At 35.5% G+C, this 21,176-nt stretch overlaps 3 protein-coding genes across 3 annotated transcripts; all 3 read left to right on the top strand.

The window, feature by feature from the left end:
• The first annotated feature begins 5,160 nt into the window (after positions 1–5,160).
• Positions 5,161–9,038, top strand: LOC132285007 (flotillin-like protein 3). The gene is made up of 4 exons (XM_059787165.1): positions 5,161–5,697; positions 7,889–8,284; positions 8,396–8,521; positions 8,555–9,038. Exons 1-4 carry the CDS (start codon positions 5,161–5,163, stop codon positions 8,909–8,911), a joined length of 1,416 nt encoding a protein of 471 aa, XP_059643148.1. The 3' UTR covers positions 8,912–9,038.
• Positions 9,039–10,829: 1,791 nt separating this feature from the next.
• LOC132281590 (flotillin-like protein 3) lies at positions 10,830–11,850 on the top strand. The gene is made up of 3 exons (XM_059783286.1): positions 10,830–11,074; positions 11,125–11,368; positions 11,842–11,850. The coding sequence occupies exons 1-3, from the start codon at positions 10,830–10,832 to the stop codon at positions 11,848–11,850; spliced, it is 498 nt and encodes a 165-aa protein (XP_059639269.1).
• A 2,052-nt stretch (positions 11,851–13,902) lies between these two features.
• On the top strand, positions 13,903–19,771 carry LOC132282659 (acetylornithine aminotransferase, mitochondrial-like). The gene is made up of 3 exons (XM_059784397.1): positions 13,903–14,687; positions 15,056–15,490; positions 19,015–19,771. The coding sequence occupies exons 1-3, from the start codon at positions 14,271–14,273 to the stop codon at positions 19,552–19,554; spliced, it is 1,392 nt and encodes a 463-aa protein (XP_059640380.1). The 5' UTR covers positions 13,903–14,270; the 3' UTR covers positions 19,555–19,771.
• Positions 19,772–21,176: the final 1,405 nt, after the last annotated feature.

Here is a 21,176-nt window from a genome sequence, read left to right as displayed (position 1 = left end):
ATTTTCTCTTGACAACTCTCTAAACCGGTAGTGATATTATTAAATTTTGAAACGAATGAAGTTTGTAATTCATTCGCTGAATTAATTTTTGCTCGACGCTGTTTCGCCGCTTTTCTTCCTGCTAGTCTTTGTAGTTGATATTCTTCCACACCGGGTGAATCATTTTCCCCAATGTGTGGTGATTCTTCAGTTGAAGCTCCATATGTCATGGCTGCATGACTTGACAGAGTAGATGGTAATGAGTGCCAAACAGACTCATTAATGTCAAAGTCAAATCCAATTCTCTTCTTCAGCTCTTTTTTCTTTTTTCCTCTTCCTAATTATTCAGCACAATGTGAATTCCATTTATTGTTATGCTTCAAGATCTCGCAGCAACTTTCTAACTTAAATTCACCACCTGTTTGGCTACGAAACACGTCTTCAGCTACTATCATCTATACGAAAAAAATAACAAAAAATTAAAAGTCGACTATTTAAAATATTTACGAGTTATATTTAAACAATAAATAACTCACCATATCATCACTGCTGAAGCCGCTGGGACGATTCATTTCTATGGTAGTCATACAGCCAGAAAATTTGCTGATTTTTTGTTAGATCACCGACTAACGATTCATTAAACCTCCATTATTTCGCTCAGTTGGAACACCAATATGTTGTTTATATTGTTCCAGAATTCGATCCCATAACTTCTTCTTACTTTGGTCTGTCCCCGTAATCGCATCAGAGGTAATGGACAACCACGCCCAACATAAAGCTTCATCTTCAGCCTTGGTCCAATTATTATGTTAGATAGCCGGTTGTTTTGACGGGGGTTTTGAGTTACTTGATTATGGAACACTAGTACCACAATATTGATGAGAAGTTTGGGATGGTTGATAAGAAGGTTAGGATGGTTGATGAGAAGGAAATTGAGAATCTCCTCCATAAAAATTGATAGTCTCTTCGGGAAATGGCAAAAACTCATCGTTTGATGGGTTGAATTGGGTGTTGTAATAAAATGGATGTCGAGGATCCGTAAAATCGAAATTACTTTGAAAATAATAGCTAAAATTGAGAAAATAGAAAAAGAAATAAGTTGAATGGTAGATAATAGAGATGTGATGAGTGACAGTAGGAGTTGGGGTATTTATAGAGATTTTTAAAATTTTAATTTTTTTTTTTTTGAATAAAGTTAAAATTTTTGAATTTTTAAACTTTTTTTTAAAATTATATCCGTTAAGGCACTGTTTGGTACTGTAGAAACAGTGCCTTAACGGCCAAATACACTATTTGGCCTATAAATTTAAAATTTAAAGCAAAAAAATTAAAACAAAAAAACCAAATTTTAAGGGAAAAAAAAAAGGTTAAATTTGAATTTTTAAAGTTATAGCCGTTAAGGCACTGTTTGGTACTGTAGAAATAGTGTCTTAACGGCCAAATACACTATTTGGCCTACACATTTAAAATTTAAAGCAAAAAAAAAATTAAAAAAACAAATTTTAAGGGAAAAAAACAAAAAAAAAAAAAAAAAAGGTTTTTTAATTTATTTTTGGCCCAAAATTTTTTTTTTTTCGACAAACAATGCCTAAACAATATATTTTTTATTTAGTGAATTTTATTTCATTTTTTTCCCAAAAAAAGAGCTCTAAATAACCTATTTTTAGGTTTTTTTAAAAAAAAAAAATTCTGCCAATTGTTTGGCTACTGTACAGAACTGTTGAAACAAAAAACAAAACTGCCTGTTGCAAAATGGCGCTGTTTTGCATTAGGAAAAAAAAAAAAAAAAAAAAAAAAAAAAAAAAAAATTCATGGATCGCGGCACCATTTTGCATTAGGAAAAAAAAAAAAAAAATTCAGCGATCGCGGGTCGGCTAGCTGAATACCGCAAGCCGGCCCGCGATCGCTAATGGGCCTTACCACTTATAACTAGCCCACTGCAGCCTCCACATTCCAGTCGCTCGCCCAAAATGGGCTTTGAAGAGCCCCGCTGCGGATGGCCTTAGGCAAGACTAATGGTAGCTAGTGAGCCTAGTGTCAGGAATTCTAGAGCTTTTAGGATATGTGATGGCCTACTTTTTGAGACATATCAATTACCTGCTCATTGTTATGATTTTACCACTTCAACACACAGAAAAACAACATTTTTGCCCCTAATTAGGGATTACTAGAAGTTCAAGTTTCAGATAAAATTGTATTTAGAAGCTGTTTCAAGTGTAATTTTTTCTTTAAAATAGGGAAATGTCCATGATATACTACTATGAAAACCTTGGGAGCTAGGTTTGTTACATTTAGAGATCATAGAGAAGAAGTGTTATATTTGAAGGTCTCCATGGTGGTTATTAACTCATTACGACCTAAGAAGCATAGACACTTTATAAATACTCCTGGACATGTGTCCAATACTTTATGACCGTGTTCATAATTTAAAAATAATTTTTATTTAGTCGGACACTTTGTCCACACATCTCAGAACATTTAGTCATTAAGAGACTTGACCAACTAGTACAACCTCTGTTTTTTTTTCTTACTTACCCGTTATGTTAGTGTGAGTTCTTTTAATTCTACTGATGAGAAGAAGGCTTTAAAACTGAAGGATGACAAAATACAAGACTCGGAAGAACAGGTAAAATGGCTGGCATGTTTGATCTTAGTTTAAAGAAGGCTTCATCAGTGTTTTGGCTTGGTTTTGGGGTGGTTTTGATTTTGTTACTGTGGAAGTGTGAAGTATAGGCATATGTCAACACTATTGTGACTTGGAAGTTTCTAGGATGTTGCAAAACGCCCCATATCAATCTGTATGATAAAAATAAATAAATAAATAAGACCAAATGATAATCGGGATGTTCCGGTTTGCCCCGACTAAAGCAAAAAAAAAAAATTTATCATTTGGTCTTCGCATTTAAAATAAGGGATGAAAAAAGAAAGCTTTTTCTTCTTCTTTTTCTTCTAAGTTAAGGAGTTTTTTTGTCACTTTCTTTCTCCTTATTAATTTTCACTTGTTATGGTGTGAATACATTCAATGTTCTCTATGAACATCAGCGTCTCCCTGCCCACCTAACTTCTAAGAAGTTGTAGAAAAAATTCATTCAATGCACATTGATCTTTATATTTTTCTTTAGAAATTGTGTTGCCAAATTTGTTACTTTGGGTCCATCCAATATTCTTCAATCACATGCGTTTGCCTGGATGAAAAAAATATATATTTTATTGGAATATAATACTTGCACGGAATACATAGACTCAAAACTCAAGTCGATAGTGATATGTCACTATACTTGTACTACATTTAGAAAAGATAAATTTTAAAGACAAAACTATTCTTACATAATCCCAATTAGTAAATCTCAATTACCAGTAATATTTCTAATCATCATCTCTATCCCATAGTTAAACCATTCTTTATTTTCTTATTTCACCCTTTTCTCCATTGCCATCATTGATTCCTGATAATAACCATGATACACAAATATAGTGCTTTATAGTACTTGGAGAGATGGTTTTCTTCCCCGTTATTTTTTGCGTCACCACCATTACCGTCGCCATCAAGTCACCATGAGAGACTACTCGTTCATTTTCCATGGTGGCAGTCTAGCTCTCTCTTTCCTCTTCAAGTTGATGAACCTGATTTTCTAGATTCGTCACTCGATCGACTAGGCCATTCAGTTGGTTGTTGGTTTCGTGTAGAAGAGTGTTGACCGTACGCAACAGCTCTACAGTGTACCCTTTTTTTTCTTATATTTTTTTGGAGTTATGATGAGAATTAAAAAAACTTGTTATTTATTTATTTTATGTGCGCTTATACATATATATATGTATATATTTATAAATGAGAGGGAGAGTGTTTTGATAAAATTTTAAAAACAAAATTATGGGAATTAAATTACATTATGCTTCCAAATATATATACATTTATTATACATCTATTTAGAGAGAGATAGTGTTATGATAAATTATATAAAAGGAATTTAAAGAATTTTAATTATAGTTGTTTTTTAAACGACGACCTCTTAAAATAATAGTAATTTTATCTTTAAAAATTCATGTTATGTTAATGGACATATTAGTGAGACTATTTGATTATCATATTAATTTCTCTTTTTATACATGCCTAGTAAATTTTGCCTAATAAATCGGTCTAATCTTTTTGCATGTGAATCACTACTCTATTTTATTTGCACAATCACAGAGCTCAAGAATCAACCAATAATTTGTTTCTCTTAATTACTATTTTAATTTTTTTTTTTCTTTTCATATTATGGTAATTTTATAATTTTGGATGGATCAAATATTCTTCAATCACATCAATGGGATCTGCGATGTAAAAAATATGGCACGGTTTTCAACAAGGATACTGTAATTAGGAATTATATTAGACCACTCAGAAGATGACAGGCATTCCCCACAAGAAAGCCGAATAAAGCTGATGCAGAGCTCAAATAGGAAACTTTCTTCTTTCCCTAGGGTTCCGCTGCATTCAAGATTTGCCAACTTAGGTATACAAATAATCTCTCTCTTTCTCTCTCAAGCACAAATGCATAGTCTCTCTCTCTATACACCGGAGTTTGTTTCTCTCTCTAGATCGGTTGTTTATACACGAGATGTACCGCACAGGTGGTCCCTCTGAGATGCTGGCCATTGCCACTGGGAAGAAGTGGATATGGCCTGCCCAAAAATATTTCATCAAACTCTACTTAACTCCGGTGAACTCTACGTGCCTTCCAACTGCAAGCCATGACCCTCGCGAGTGAAGGATAATCGAGAGGTATATATGCCAATATGCCAGCTCATTTCACCCCATCACTCCCAACTTTATTTATCCAATTTTTTTAATTTGGTATTATTTTTATATAATTTCAAATCATATAATTTCTCTAGTATGGAAATTTTTGTCAATCTCGCCATTTTTATGTGGTCCCCAATTATATAATAAATTAATATAACATTTAAATCAATTTTTGATTTTCCGTGTCATTTGCTCTCCAATCATAATAATTTCTAATTCGAGCTCAAAGAGGAGTCTCTTTTATTTTTCTTATTAGGGGTTTTCATTCAAATGGGTATAAGACTGTAAACAACATTTCGTTTCTTCGATCCTCTCACGCACATCCCACGCACACATACACACACAGTTTAGTTTCTCTCTGTAGATCTTAGATCCACCAGATCAAACACCACACGATGTATCGCACAGCTGGTCCGTCGGAGCTCCTTGCCGTCACCGGATCCTTCATCACAGAACCAGACATCAGGCTTGCTAAGAAGAAATGGATATGGCCTGGCCAGAAGTGGATCAAGGTGGACCTCACTCCGGTGAACTACACGTTCGAAGTGCAGGCCATGAGCGCCGAAAAGCTTCCGTTCATCCTTCCGGCGGTCTTCACCATCGGCCCCAAAGTGGACTGTAATGAGAGCATGTTGAAGTATGCCAGGCTCATGTCACCCCATGACAAGCACTCCAACCATGTCACAGAGCTCGTTCAGGGTGTCATCGAGGGCGAGACTCGCGTCCTCGCCGCCTCCATGACCATGGAAGAGATCTTCCGCGGCACCAAATCATTCAAGCAAGAGGTTTTTGATAAAGTTCAGCTTGAACTCGATCAGTTTGGCCTTCGCATCTATAACGCCAATGTCAAACAACTCGTGGACGTCCCAGGCCACGAGTACTTCTCCTACCTAGGCCAAAAAACGCAGATGGAGGCTGCCAATCAAGCCAAGGTCAGTATATATATATGTATATTCTCTTTTGTTAGGGTTAGGGTTTCTTAATCTCTGTTGCTGTAGCATATTGTTTATTTATGTTCTTTGATTTAATTATGGTTTTATTGGAGTTGCTAGAGCTTTACTTTACAAACACTGTATTTGATTTGAAAAGAAATTGAAAATTGATTGTTTATTTATTGGTCAACAGATTAGATTATATTATGTCTACTGTGGGAAACTACAGAATGCAGCATATTGTTTATTTATGTTCTTTTATTTAATTGTGGTTTTATTGGAGTTGCTATAGGTTTACTTTACAAGCACTGGATAATTAATGTATTTTATTTGAAAATTGATTGTTTATTGCTGAACAGATCAGATTATATTGTGTCTACTGTGGTTCAATACCTAATTTTTTAATATTTTTATTTCATTTCATTTTATTTTTGAAATCAATCCCTATATTTTTTTTTACATAGCCTAATTTTTTGTTTCAAAACTTGCCCAACTTGCCTGATGGATATGACTGGAAATTGAAAATTAAGATTACATGAGACGGAAATGAAAGATGTAGAATGTATATATAGGACTAAAGTTGAAAATTAAAATTATTAAGTAGAAGCTTTAGATGTTACTTCAAATGTTCAGAATTTTTTTTATCCTTATTTCAGTTGTAAGGGCTTTTAAGGGCTCGTTATTTGAGTATTCTTCTTACAAGATGAATCTCCTTCACCTAAAATTTTCTCTTCTCGGTGGAACTTATTATTTTGAGTGATATGCAAATTGTGTGTTTGTTTTTATTATTATTTTTTTTTTTTATTTTGTTCACGTAAGTAATATGGAATTTCTGCCATGCAACTGATTAATCACTTATTTTTTAGAATTTAATGTCAAATTAAGTTTACCAAAAAACAACTTATAAACTTATCTTATAGTCATGGTCTTATATTGCCACTTCTAAGTACACAGAAAAACAAAAAAAACAAAAAAAAAAAAACCTGGTATTTTCATATTGGTGAAATTCTTCGAGGATGTGTTCAGTTGCATGGAATTGGAGCCTTAGAATTTGGAAAAAAAAATTAGTTCAATTTTTTTAATTTTTTTCCTCAAATTCCAATTCCAAGGACTCCATGCAGCCGAACGCACTCTAGCTTAAAGTAAACCAAATTATATGGACCATCAGTTGATGCTCTCATGCATCAACTTTGGCTGTCATAACCCGCTTTTTTTTATGACAAATGGGTTCATTTTCTTGTATCAAATGACTTCATTTCTTGCTTATCTTCTTTTTATTTCTCACCCTTCTCCATCTTTTTTGTCTTCTTCTCTCTTTTTCTTTCTTTGTATTCATTATGTGGAATCAGTTGAGGTTTTGAATCAAGAAAGGTAGGTTAGCCACATAAGACAGCCAATTACAATCTGGTTTTGAATCTAGAAAGGTAGGTTAGCCACATAAGACCGTCAATTACAATCTTTTATCATCAATGGCTTGTGTAAAGTGAGTAACTGAAAATTATTGATGATATCTAATATCCATTTTTCTTCTATAGTCCTAATCTTTTGGGACTATTAACATGGTCGATCAATGGAACAGAGATAAGGTGTTGGAAGGAAAAGAAAGAAAAGGGGAAGATTGATTATGTGTTTGATTATTAAGAATGAAAGAAAAGGAAGAGAGATTTTTGCATCTCCTTGTAAGGATTTGGACAGAAATGATGAGGGATGCAATGAGTACCTTTATATCCATATATTTTATAAAAAGTGAATTCGTAGTAATCAAGGATTATTATTATCTTTTTCTTCTTTTTAATTATCCAATCATGATGAGAAGCTAAACAATTTTATTTTCTTCTTTTTAATTATCCAATCATGATGAGAAGCTAAACAATTTTATTTTCTTTCTTTTTTTGCTCCCTGGCTTATCAAATTAGTCTATTATAACGGTGACTAGAATGTGGATAAGATAATTTCTGATAAAGGAAAGAAATAATAACTTTTTTTTTTTAGTATTGTTTTCAAGGTTATTCTAGTACTGCAAGAGGCCCCAAAAAGTGAGATTTAATTTTCTAACCTCTTTCTCACTATTACAAAATAAAAAAATAAATATTTGTATTAGTTTTATCTTTTCAATGAATATCTAGCTTTACATCGGGCATCATGCACTTTATGTTTTTAATATCAATTTCATTGTTGGAATTGCCTATAGATTGATGTTGAGGAGGCGACGAAGAAGGGTGAGATTGGTGCAAAGGAACGACGAGGGCTGACAGCACAGAATGCGGCTAAGATTGACGCTGAGACAAAGATTATATCTACACAGAGGCAAGGAGAGGGTAAGAAGGAGGAAGTCAGGGTGAGGAGTGAAGTGCAGATATTTCAGAACCAAAAGGACGCTGATGTGGCTGAGGCCAACGCCAAGTTGGCGGCATTGAAGGCAGATTGGGGTAAGAACGCGCAGTTGGCAGAGGTGGAGGCGGCGAAGGCAGTGGCTTTAAGGGAGGCTGAGCTGCAGAAAGAGTTGGAGACAAAGAATGCTTTGACTCGGACGGAGAGACTCAAGGCTGAGTTGCTGAGTAAGGCCAGTGTGGACTATGACATTCAGGTATATTATATATGCAACCCTTATCAAGTGATATATATATATATATATATAGTCCTTTCAGTGTTCTTAATTTTGTGTTGCTAAATATATATATTTAATATTAATATATAGGTGCAAGGGGCAAATTCAGAGTTGTACAAGAAACAGAAAGCGGCAGAAGCAGTTTTCTATGAGAAGCAGAAGCAAGCGGAGGCACAGAAAGCAAATGCAGATGCCGTCTTCTATGCAAAGCAGAAGGCTGCAGATGGTGAACTCTATGCAAAGCAGAAGGAAGCTGAAGGAATCACTGCAATAGCAAAAGCTCAAGGCGCTTACTTGAGTACCCTTCTCAAAGAACTCAATGGAAACTATGGAGCAGTCAGAGATTACATGATGATCAATGGTGGTATGTTCCAAGAAATTGCCAAGATTAATGCTGAAGGCGTTCGTGGACTGCAGCCCAAGATTAGCATTTGGTCTGGGGCCAATGGTGGCGGTGAGGGCAGTACTGGTGGCGTGATGAAGGATATTGCCGGGGTGTACAAAATGTTGCCACCAATGTTCCAGACAGTTCATGAGCAGACTGGGATGCTACCACCAGCTTGGCTAGGCACAATGCCTGATTCCAAAAACTCCACCTCTTCTTAATTAGTTGCTTCTTAATTAGTAGTTGTTTTTTCTTTTTAAAGATGGTCAAGTAGGGCTTTAATTTTCTTATGCTTTAATATAATGTAGTAGAGCATCACTACATTTAGACTCTGTTCAGCTCCATGAAATTGTGCATTTGGTCTGATTAATAGAACATAAATTACTAGAGATTTGAGACTCACCCCTTTAATGTGTTTCCTTGATATATGTTAGGCACAATTAATTAATTAGCACCACTGTGAGGATTGATGTACATACTACATGATCTCTATGGATTTCATCTAATGTCAAACTTCAGCTGTATTTGATTTAGGTATAAGATTTTGAAACTTTATATCAAGCGAGTTATTTATTTATTTATTTATTTATTTATTTTTGGTAAGATTGTAATATATTGTAGTAGAGCATCATTTAGAGCTTCTCATATGAGGGTTTTGACCCTATGAACTCAATAATGATATGAGATTTATTTGAGAATCTAGGTTTACATTGATGCCAAGTCTGTGAGTAGTAATACCTGCACAGTTATAAGCTTGTTAGTGTAAGCACAGGTATGGCAGTACTTAGCATCCTGATGAACAGATAATGCACTTGGTTGTTCCATGGTAGTTTTGTTTTTCCTTTATTGTTCTTTAGCCAGGGACTGCTTTTTGTTAATGACATGTTTTTTTTTTGTATCCACCTTATCTCTCTTTCCATCTTGCCATTGAAAATTCTTTTGAGTTTATTAGAGCGAAGAACCCCAGAATGAAGTTGGTTGTTTCAATTGTTCAAAACCCTTATTGATAGGAATGCACATGGTTCGGATTGGTCTGGTTTTGATCTAAATCAAAACCAAACTTAGTCCAGAGGTTTCTAAAAAATTAGAACTAGAACTCCAACTGTTGGTACTGTGAAACCGAATGGAAACATGTGGCACCACCATAACATGTGATTGCATACCTGCTCGTTTTGATAGTTTCATTGCCTATTTTCACTTCTTTTTCATATTTTTTTTTTTAACCTTCCTGTAAGCCTGAGATTGAAAAAGGCAGTGTGACTCTGGCTCGTGAATGGGGTCTTAATCAAGTGGTTTTTGGGACTGATTCTCAGATTGTGGTTAGGGCGTAAAAATTTTTAAAGCAAGTCCAATGGAGAATGGCTTAGTTGTTCTGGATATTAGAAATTTAGAATGGCTGCACTTTTCAATGCTTATGACTATCATTGTGCACTGAGAAGGTAATCAGGTGGCGCATGTGTTGGGGACTCGGGGCTATGAAAGGTAGGCAGGATGTATTTCTAGATGGATTGCTTCCATCTTAAGACTATTAGTGTACTGTTGAGAGCTCCATATATGATATATTTTGCTGCTTTTATCCACGTCCGAGCTCGAATCCCTCCCCTCCTCTTTGAGGATGGGGAGGTTATACGTTGGGCTAGAGGCCTTTTGGTGCTGAAAGGGAGATAGTTTCCAAATCTCCATGGAAGAAGGAACTTTTAATGCTTGCCCATAGCCTTTGTGAGCCAGAGCTTGATGTTGAAGCCCTCCCTCATTAGGGAATCATCTCAATCTTGAAAGAAACTAAGGGCAACTTTATAAGCAGATTTCTCCGGACTACAACTCAATCACATCGGACTTATTGCAAACACTAAAATTGCATCTGAGAATGGACTCAATTTCGGATTCAAATAGGAGGCTTTCTTTTCTTTTTCATATTATTAGAGAGTTCTGCAATTGGGCAAAAGATGGAATTAGAACTCAAATAGGAGACGTACGTCTTCTTTTTCTGTTAGAATTCTACAATTCAAGGTATACACAAACACATGCTTTTATATATAGGTATCTGTAATTGCTCTCTAACATACACAGTTTCTCTCTCTTTCTCACGCATACATACACACACTGTTTCCTCTCTAGATCGATCAATAATCAAACAAGATGGTGTACCGCGTAGCTGGTCCCTCTGAGGTGCTTGCCATCACAGGATCTTTCTTCACAGATCCAGACATAGTACTTGCTAAGAAGAAGTGGATATGGCCTGGCCAAAAGTGGGTCAAAGTCGACTTAACTCCGGTGAACTACACCTTCCAAGTCCAAGCCATGAGCGCCGAGAAGCTCCCCTTCATCCTCCCGGCGGTCTTCACCATCGGCCCCAAAGTGGACTGTAATGAGAGCATGTTAAGGTATGCCAGGCTCATGTCAACCCATGACAAACGCTCCTCGCATGTCACAGAGCTCGTCCAGGTGTCATCGAGGGTGAGACTCGTGTCCTCGCCGCCTCCATGACCATGGAAGAGATCTTCCGCGGCACCAAATCATTCAAGCAAGAGGTTTTTGATAAAGTTCAGCTCGAACTCGATCAGTTTGGCCTTCGCATCTATGATGCCAATGTCAAACAACTGGTCGACGTCCCAGGCCACGAGTACTTCTCCTACCTAGGCCAGAAAACCCAGATGGAGGCTGCCAATCAAGCCAAGGTCAGTATATATATATACATATATTTATCTTTTTTCAAGCAGCCAATCTCCATCTTTATTACCATTATTTATTGCGTACACCGACTTTGTACACCATTTTTGTCACTTTTCTGGACTGTGCATACTCAAAACAAGAGCAAAAACAGAGTTAACAGCTTTGAAGATTATATATTGACAATAATTTAGAGGGGTTATGAAAATAATTCATATATATACATGTGTGTGTAAATAGTCGGTTCATTTTAATATTGCTATTTGTAAGTAGACTTTCATCTAGCGAACATGGTGATCAAGGTGTTTGTGAGCATCCCATGAGAGTGATAAAGCCTTAGATCAACTTTTGTCCCTCCATTTTTATCAATACAAATAAATGTACTTTACCAGCCAAAAAAAACCTGTGTTGAAATCCATTGATGTATCATACAATGGGAAATGCAATGCCCATTATGTTTTTCATCATTGTTTCATTGCAGTTACTATAGGTTAATGTTTCATTGCAGAATGTAGGATTTATGTTTTTTAAAATGAAGGAAAATTATTGAGAACCAAATGCTTTTATCTAAACACAATAGCAAAGTAAATAACTTTTATAAGATCTAGACTGCCCAACTCAAATGTATGTGCTTCCTCTCTTGAATCATCATTGCTCACCAATCAAAACCAACTTCGAATTACCAGAGTGAACTAAAAACTTAAGAGTGGATCCAAAAACTCATTGCTAAGAGTGGTTTTCATTGCTCACCTATCAAAACAAAAAATAAAGCTTAAAAGATTCCGAATTTAAATTATTTATAAGATTTGTGGAGGGTTACCTGTTAATGTAATAATTTTTGGTAAGTAAATCTTTTTCATATATTTTAATTTCAACTATTCATAGACCACTATTAAGCAGGGTTTTTCTTCTTCTTCTTTTTTGTGGTGGAGGGGAAGGGGGATTTTTTTCTTTTTCTTTTTGCTGGATATAATATATTAGCATCCCTATAATTGAAGTGAAAAATATCAACTCAAATGAACTCTTTTAAAAATGAAGCTTTGTTAAGAGTAAGAAAAACAATAATAACAAAGCCCATGTACATGAGGTATAGAATCAAGTATCGAGATGATAACATCACAACTTGAAGAGTCTAAGAAATCAATAGAGAAAAAACCAACCCCCTTCAGTCTGCAAGCCTCCAAAGGAAAAGTTTTCTTGCCAAAAATGTAATTTCAACTTTACAACCAGAAGAACAGAATCATTTACAAAAATAAATAAATAAATAATAATAATAATTAAGAGAAGGCCCATTGCAAACACCTGCATTCAGCTTATTACCGGCATTAAATCAGCATCCTACAAATCAAACCATGACCATAAACCAGAGGATACCACAGCTAGTGAAACCCAGAATTAAATTAAGTGAAGGCGAAACCCCAAGCTATTTGACGATAAGGAAATATGTGACCAATTAAACCTCTCAAACCCGTCCACGGCAAACCCACTCTAGGCACATTGCCTGATTCAGAAAAGTAGTAGTAGTAGTTGTTTTCTATTATTAAAGATGGTTCCGTCAAGTAGAAATTTATTTTGCTTATCCTTTAATATATTTTAGCAGAGCATCTAAATGACATTTAGAGCTTCTGGTGTGAGGGTTTTGATCCTTTGAACTCAATAATGATATAAAATTTATTTGAGAATCCAGCATTGATGTCAAGAAGTATGTAAGTATCATCTGGTTTTGATTATCTATTACTTTGTTTATGTAATACTACTTGCAAACCATACAACACCCCTGCACAGCAAATAGCATTGTACATGTATGGTTTTTGTCAATGGCAGGTATTGTGAGTGTCACGATCAACTTTTTTTTCTTGACTCATCCCTTTTAGGGTGTGGTCCTCCAGACAATAAAATAAGGATACGAGTTTCTTGACAAAAAATAATTGCAGAACATATCATCTCTAGTTATTATTATTTTCTTTTTTTTTTTTGGTTAAGCATCATCGGACCTACATCCAGTATATCCATATAATTTAATCCAATTTTTTACTCTTTTTGTCTAAGTTATTCTAATCTCTTCCTCCTACTCCTCTCATATTATCCACTCATTCAAAAAAAAAAATTAATAATATTATTATTATGAAGGAAGTAACCATATGACAATGATTTGTAATGCTTTCTTACTGTAGATTCAGTTTTAGATTTGCAATTTTTAGAAAGTTTTTAGGTTTCGTTAATATGCACTTAAATACCATTTTTTTTTTTTTTTTTTTTTTTTGTCAAATAACACTTATTTCTTTCAAAATTTGTATGAAAAATGCTTCCCCAAATTTCTGATGCAAATCATTTGTAACTTTTATTTACCTTTCACTTTAACCATATCCTTATAGAAATCAAATATATATAAAAAGACAGAAATGTAATTACAAAATCGACAAATAGAAATAAAATTTTAAGGGAGGTTAATTTAATTTATTCAAGTTTGTATTATGTATTGGATATATTTTAATTTAATTTATTCAAGTTTTTATTATGTATTCGGAGTCAATGTTAAACATAATTAGGGAGAGCGGCAGCCTTTGAAGAATTTGTGCGACGACTGTCATGCTTGAAATTTCAACGGTCACGCTTAAACCCTAGACACCAGCATATAGCTTCTCAGTTCTAAGTTCTTCAAACCCATCCAGCACTCGAGACAAAATTCAAAACCCTAAATGAGTTTTTAAGATTCTCTCTTCCAATTCCAAATCTCAGTTTAGTGGAAATTTCTTCAAAAACAGATATCATACTGGTACCAATTCTCTTTTCACTTTCCAGTTATTGCAAACTTTCCCTTTCACCCTCCTAAAAGCCCCGACTTTTCTTCCCAATTCTATCTACATAACCACCTCATACACCATCAAATATCAAACACTGCGAAGAACCATGAGCTCAATTCATCTTTTTCACAACCATTCAGTTTCGCCGTTGAGCAATCTTGGCCGTTCGACTCCGCTTGGAAATGGAAGATTTTCGATTCCTAGAGTCATTGCTTGTGTAAATGTGGACGTGCGAGCACCGGATTCGGGGAATTCAGGGAAATTAGGGTTTGGGGTTGGGAGTAAGGGGATGATGGAGGCAGAAGGGAGGGTTCTGGTGGGGACGTATGCTAGGGCTCCGATTGTGCTCTCGAGTGGAAAAGGGTGTAAGCTGTATGATCTTGATGGGCAGGAGTATTTGGACATGTCGTCCGGGATTGCTGTGAATGCACTCGGGCATGGGGATCGCGATTGGATCAGAGCTGTTACCGAGCAGGCGAATATGCTGACACATGTCAGCAATCTGTATTACTCAATTCCACAGGTGAGCGCTTTTTCAATGTATATATGTGTGCGTGTGTGTGTGTGTAATTGTTATCTGTCTATCATTGTTGAATGAATTTGTATCAGCAAGTTTGAATGAACTTTTGAATGCTTGATGAGAATTGGGCATACATGTATTGTTATTTGTGACACTAATGCAAAGGAAATTCATGCTTATGTTCTGAATTAAGCACTTGGTAGTTGGTATAGCCAGAGTGATCCTCTTTTCAATCTTGTATTTGGGTTCTGAGAATGTGTGTGATAGTTAATTTGGCACATTGACACCCACCAGTGAAGATACATGTATGGAACTGCTGCATTCTTCTTATATCTGTTTTTTTGAAAGAAGTAAATGTTTTGTTGCCGCAGGTGGAGCTTGCCGAGCGTCTCGTTGCTTGTTCTTTTGCTGATCGCATATTTTTCTCAAATTCTGGAACAGAAGCAAATGAAGCTGCTATTAAATTTGCTAGAAAATTCCAAAGAGCTTCACATCCCGATGGAAAACAGCCACCGATAGAATTTATTTCCTTTACCAATAGCTTCCATGGGAGAACAATGGGTGCTCTTGCCTTGACAAGCAAAGAGCATTACAGATCACCTTTTGAACCTGTTATGCCCGGAGTTACATTCTTAGAATACGGGAATATTCAAGCTGCAAAAGAACTGATTCAAAGCGGCAAAATTGCTGCTGTATTTGTGGAACCTATCCAGGGTGAAGGTGGCATATACAGTGCCACAAAGGAGTTCTTACAATCCTTGCGTAGTGCATGTGATGATGCAGGATCTCTGCTGGTTTTTGATGAGGTAAGTAGCTATCTTTGGAAGATAATCATTGCATCTATAACGGCTGTTGCCTGGTTCAATGGTTTAACACTTTAACATCACTGTCATTGGTGTGAGTTCGAGCCTCAGAGCAGCCACTTTGTGAAATACCAAAGATTAGGTCATCTTGAGTGCCCCCTCCCCACGACCTGTAGTGGGACCAGAACTGGATAATGTCCCTTTTAATTGTTGCATGTATATTTTGGTATGTCACCAATATCTTTTAACCACGAGACAGAAACATCGTTATGCACATAAAATGATGCAGCTAAAAAGAATTTCAAGAAGAAAAAAAAACAAACAAACAAACAAACAAACTCAAAGAAGAGATAACTACTGGAATTGGAATGATTCCAAAGCGGAACCCACTTGGGATTATGCATAGTTGAGTTTTAGACCCTGTGGGAGTCCTATTTAAGTATTTATGTATGTTTTCGGGTCATTTCATTATTCTTCTGACCAGTGCTATCTATGTTTCAATTATCTAAAGAATTGATGGTATTTTGGTAATTTTAAATTTGCTGGTCATGGACTGGAGTTCTGGTTCATGGGTCATTGTTTAATTAAAAATATGATTTGTGGTTGTTAGTAGCCTTACTTGTGGATTTCACTTGTACAAATTTCAGTTTATACTTGTGTTAAATTATTTTGAAGTCCTTATAGAACTATTTGATGCTTTCAATTGAACAGAATAGCTTTAGAAAATTTTCAGAAATCGAAGCTCTTTGTGGATTGTTTGCTACAATTCTAGTTCTAAATGTTATGTCTGTATGATTCTGGGGTGTTTCTATAGTTTCTTCTTCTTCTTTCTCAAGTTCTTTAATTTTCTTGACTTTTATGTTTTAAAACAGTCACAAATCAGATCTGTTATGATATAAAATGATACCCGTTACTTTGTAAATCTTATTCCACAAGCCCAAACCCTTTATAATGAGTGTAAAAACAGGGTAAATATTTTGAGTTATATATAGGCAAGAACAAAAAATTGTGTAGGCTCTCTTCTGAATGCTTTAAAACAGTACATGTGAATATTATAGTGACTGTTCACTTTCTCAAGATTGACTCAGTATAGTCTATACCGGAGTGTCCATCACTGTGTGCTCATTTCCTTGGTCATTCACAAGAATGGTTTGGATCTCATACAGCTCATCATCCCCTTATAAATGAGAACCGACCCTAAAAAAGTGTAGGCAGAGTTAATAAGGCATAGAGACCCTGTGCCCATGCTTTGGGATAAGTTGTCACGGATTGAACCGAGGTCATATGGATAGGGAAGTCCAAGGTGCAGTACATTTATACCCTGTTCCCTTGCATGCTAGGGTGAACAAGGATAGAGAGGCTTTTGCTGATCATGTGATGCTTATTGTACAAGGAAATATGTGAACTAGCAATAAGGTATATATACAAGGGTAGGGATCCACATATGCATTTAGAGTATTTAACGAAGGGGAATTTGTGTTTGTGCATTCAAGTAAAAGATTCCATAGCTATAGTTATTACAAACTTAAGGCAAAAAAATTTGGTCCATTTTAGGTGTAAAAGAAGATAAGCTCTAACAGCCTGACAACTGGAAGATGGCACGTTTATTTATAAGGAATTCGATGGTGGTGATGAGCCAACTTTTGTTTTTGCAAACCAGTTTCCAAAGAAGTCACCAAATAGGTATTTTGGATGTGTGAGAGGTTAAATCTTGAGGGGAAATCTGTGACAGATTTTTGGTGAAGTGACTGGGAAAATCTGCTACCAAGAGTACTAGGATTGCAGAGGAAAAGCTTAACCAATTTGATCCAGAATCACTGTTGAATATTTGCATATATTTCTCTGGGAAGCTGGATTATTCCATAATGAGAAAGATTAAAGTGCGATTTTTATGCTATTGTATAGGAGTCCAGCTTTTCTTAAGCTTATGTGATGTTCATTTGTTTCTTTCAATTTAGAGTTGTGTGTTAGCCATGTGGTAAGAACTTTTCAATGTTATAGTCTGGTACATCCATAATGGTAGAAGCTTGGGCTGCCAAGTGTCAAATGCATGTTTGAGTTTAAAGGCAGCCAATTGTGCAAATAATGCCAAAGACATTTACCCAATTCAAAACTCCCCAGTACCACATGAGGTAATGGCATTTTCATCTCACAGTTTCACAGGGGTGTAATGGATTAACTGTGAAGGCTGAGAAAGTGGTGAGGGAAGTGGAATCTCAAATCCATGTGCTTTTGTTGGAGTCATGTAGAATTCAAGGGAAGTTAGCTAATGAATGTTGTGAGGCTAGGCTAAGGAGCAAGCGCATTCATGGATAAGTTGTAAATTCATGTAGGGTTGGTGTGATTAATTGAACATAAATTTTCGTATGCATATGTTGAGGGGAATGTTTTGAGTAGGGGTGGAGAACTTGTATTCTTTCTTGCATTTTTTTTTTTTTTTTTTTTTTATTTTGTCTGAGTGGTGAATGAGACCCCTTTCTTCAGAAGCTCTAAGCTCTGATATAAATCAATTACTTATATATATATAATAATAATAATAATAATAATAATAATAAAAGGAGACCTGAATATAAAGCAACCACCTTTCCCCAATATGACCACCTTACCTTTCTTCTTCATATTAGCGTTGGAGGATGATGGTTGGTTGATTGCTACCATGGCAGGTTATGCATTCAAAGTTCTGGACCATTGAAAGGTAGAAATAAAGTTGCTTGGAGGCATTATAACAGTTATTGTAGTATCATTTAGATCCACATATCACAGATATGGGTGCAAAAACTAACCCTATTATTTCCTTCAACCTTTTTTCCCCACTCTTGATTCTTCAAATATTAGGCCTTAGTGTGTTTCTGATGTTAGCTTGTTTTGATTGTTGTATTGGTCATTGTCTTCAATCAATTTGTAAGGAAGACATGAAGAGCAATAAATGCAATGTAGAAAACAAATTACTGATCAGAAACCAAAAGAACATAGACAAGTTGGTATTCCCTTGTCAGCTTTTATTGACCTGTATGCCAGCATATGAACAGTGAATAACTAACTCAATCCTACTCTTAAAAATGATTTGTGGAATGGACCATGATAGCAAATTTTGTGAGAAATTGTAAAAGGAATATTCTGCCCACCATGTTGTCCCACTGTTTCTTGTAATTAGAATGATAGTTCAAGTACATTAAACACTACAAATAACACATCAGATCTGATGGAAATGAAGTTGCATAGTTTCTATATGAACTCAGAAGTTAGTAGCAAAGAAGTCATAATCTGGCAAAAGAAACAATCTAATATTGCCTTGAAAGAAGAGGTTGCAGAATGTAATAGATAACAGCATTAGTTTAATAGTCTAGTTGGATCAATCTTCTCATATTCATTCATTTAGCCTTCTTTCCTTTTTCTTTTTGTTGATATTGATGTGCTCCAATTCCAACCCTGTTTGTATGGGCGATGATGAGGATGATGGTGACGAAGGTGATGTGCTCTGATCATAATTCAACTAACAGGCATGTTGTATCTTTTTATGTTCCTAGGTTCAATGTGGCTTAGGCCGAACGGGTTATCTTTGGGCACATGAAGCCTATGGTGTATTCCCAGATATAATGACTCTTGCCAAGCCTCTTGCTGGAGGTCTGCCCATTGGAGCCACACTGGTGACTGAAAGAGTTGCTGCTGCCGTAAATTTTGGAGATCATGGAAGCACTTTTGCTGGTGGGCCCCTTGTCTGCAATGCAGCCTCTGCCGTTCTCGATAAAATCTCAAAGCCCAGTTTCTTGGCCAGTGTCTCCAAGAAAGGTCTGTACTTAAAGGAAATGCTAATGCAGAAGCTAGGAGGAAATTCACATGTGAAAGAAATACGAGGTCTGGGGCTTATTATCGGAATAGAGCTGGATGTATCTGCCTCGCCACTTGTGGATGCATGTCGAAATTCTGGACTTCTTATACTAACTGCAGGGAAAGGAAACGTTGTTCGGCTTGTGCCGCCATTAATCATCTCAGAGCAGGAATTGGACTCTGCAGCTGAGATCCTGCTTAAATGTTTCCCAGTACTTGATGAAGGTAACTCAAACTAGGATAAGATAAGTCAATTTAAGGGTTTGTTGTTTGGGATGTTGTAAAAGCTTCACATACATATGGGGATCTTTTGTGATTCTAATATTAAGCAATGTAGAGTGTTGTCTACTACAACTCTACAAGTTAAAAGAGTCCCTGTGTGCTCTCGGTGGAATCAACTCTTCCATTGTTTGCCTTGTTTAAGTTTCATTTAGTTTATTGAACCAACTTTTTTAACTTGCGGGACCATATTAAATAGATTACATATATAATCTTTCAGATTTAGTACGGCGTGATTTTTAATTACTACCAATTATAAGACAGAATATCTATATTATAACATGTCTTTATTATCCAGTTGGTATAGATTTACTATTATTGATAGGGTCTTGAATTTTCGGTTATAGCAAAATTTGTTTATTATCAATTAAGATTTTCAATGTTATTGCCAAAAGATACCATTTTTCTTCTCCTTTTCTTTTACTCTTTTTTTTTTTTTTTTTCTTCCTTTTAAAAATCCGGAGTTTGAAATAGAGTTGGGGCAATATTAGGTGGGCCTTTTCCCAAAATTTGAGCCCGAGGACCATAATTTTGATTAGCCTCATCCAGAGACTTGGGTTCCCCATTAAGTCCCAATGAGGCCTATGTTTCCAGATAAAAATCCTCTCCTGTGATGCAGTAAACTCAACAATGAAACATAAATTTCACTGAGTTACTTTCAATTAGTGAATGTATGCATACAAGTATACAAAGCCTTTAACATAACAACTTAAGCATAACTTATTTCAAACACGAATTATATGTGACATTTCAATTTTCTCCTATCATGTATAACATAAAACCTTTACCATAACAATTTAAACGACCTATTTCAAACACGAATTATATGTGACATTCCAATTTTCTCCTATCATGTATAACATAAAACCTTTACCATAACAATTTAAACGACCTATTTCAAACGTGATTTATATGTAATACCTCAACTTTCTCGTAACGTGTATCATGTGACTTGGATAAAAAATATATCATGAATCAAACATGATATCAAATAAACATGTTCAGAACGACATCACAATTTAAATATAAAATGTTTTAAACTCGAATTATACATGATATCTCAACTTTTCACAACTTATATCACATGTTATTTTTTGTGACTTGATAACCCAACAATTTCAGAGTGATGTGGTCGGTGAAAATAAGTAAAAAGATTTATTTTTGTAGATATCTCAAATTTATTCACATCGCAAGCTGCACCAAATGTAATATCAATAAACTTGTGTAGGGTATGTCATAAAGCTTGAAAGAGCTATGGTTTTGCTTTAGCTGAGTTAACTTTGTAATCACTACTCCCTTGGGCTTGTGCAGAGAAAGAGTGTATAGAGGAAAAAAAAAACTAGTCAGAAATTGGTCTGGTTTTGATTGATAAAATAGTAGAGTGAAAGTTGAGGTAAAGAAGAAAACAGAGTATGAGATTTCAAAAGGGGGCAGTGGTGGTCCGGTATGTATACAAGGCATCCTAATACAAAACTTTTGGTTTTCAATTTTTTACCTTTTTGAATTTTACGATTCAGTTTAATTCACCGACCGGAATCGGTAGACTGTAGTGCAACTCCGTGCAAGAGAGAGATTTTGATCC

Source organism: Cornus florida, unplaced genomic scaffold (genome assembly GCF_030987335.1).
Source record: "Cornus florida cultivar Cherokee Brave unplaced genomic scaffold, ASM3098733v1 CherokeeBrave_3.0.0_Hap2_Chr11, whole genome shotgun sequence".
Lineage (NCBI taxonomy): Eukaryota > Viridiplantae > Streptophyta > Magnoliopsida > Cornales > Cornaceae > Cornus > Cornus florida.
Note: the sequence above shows the minus strand (reverse complement) of the source record. Positions and strands in the feature narration are given on the sequence as shown.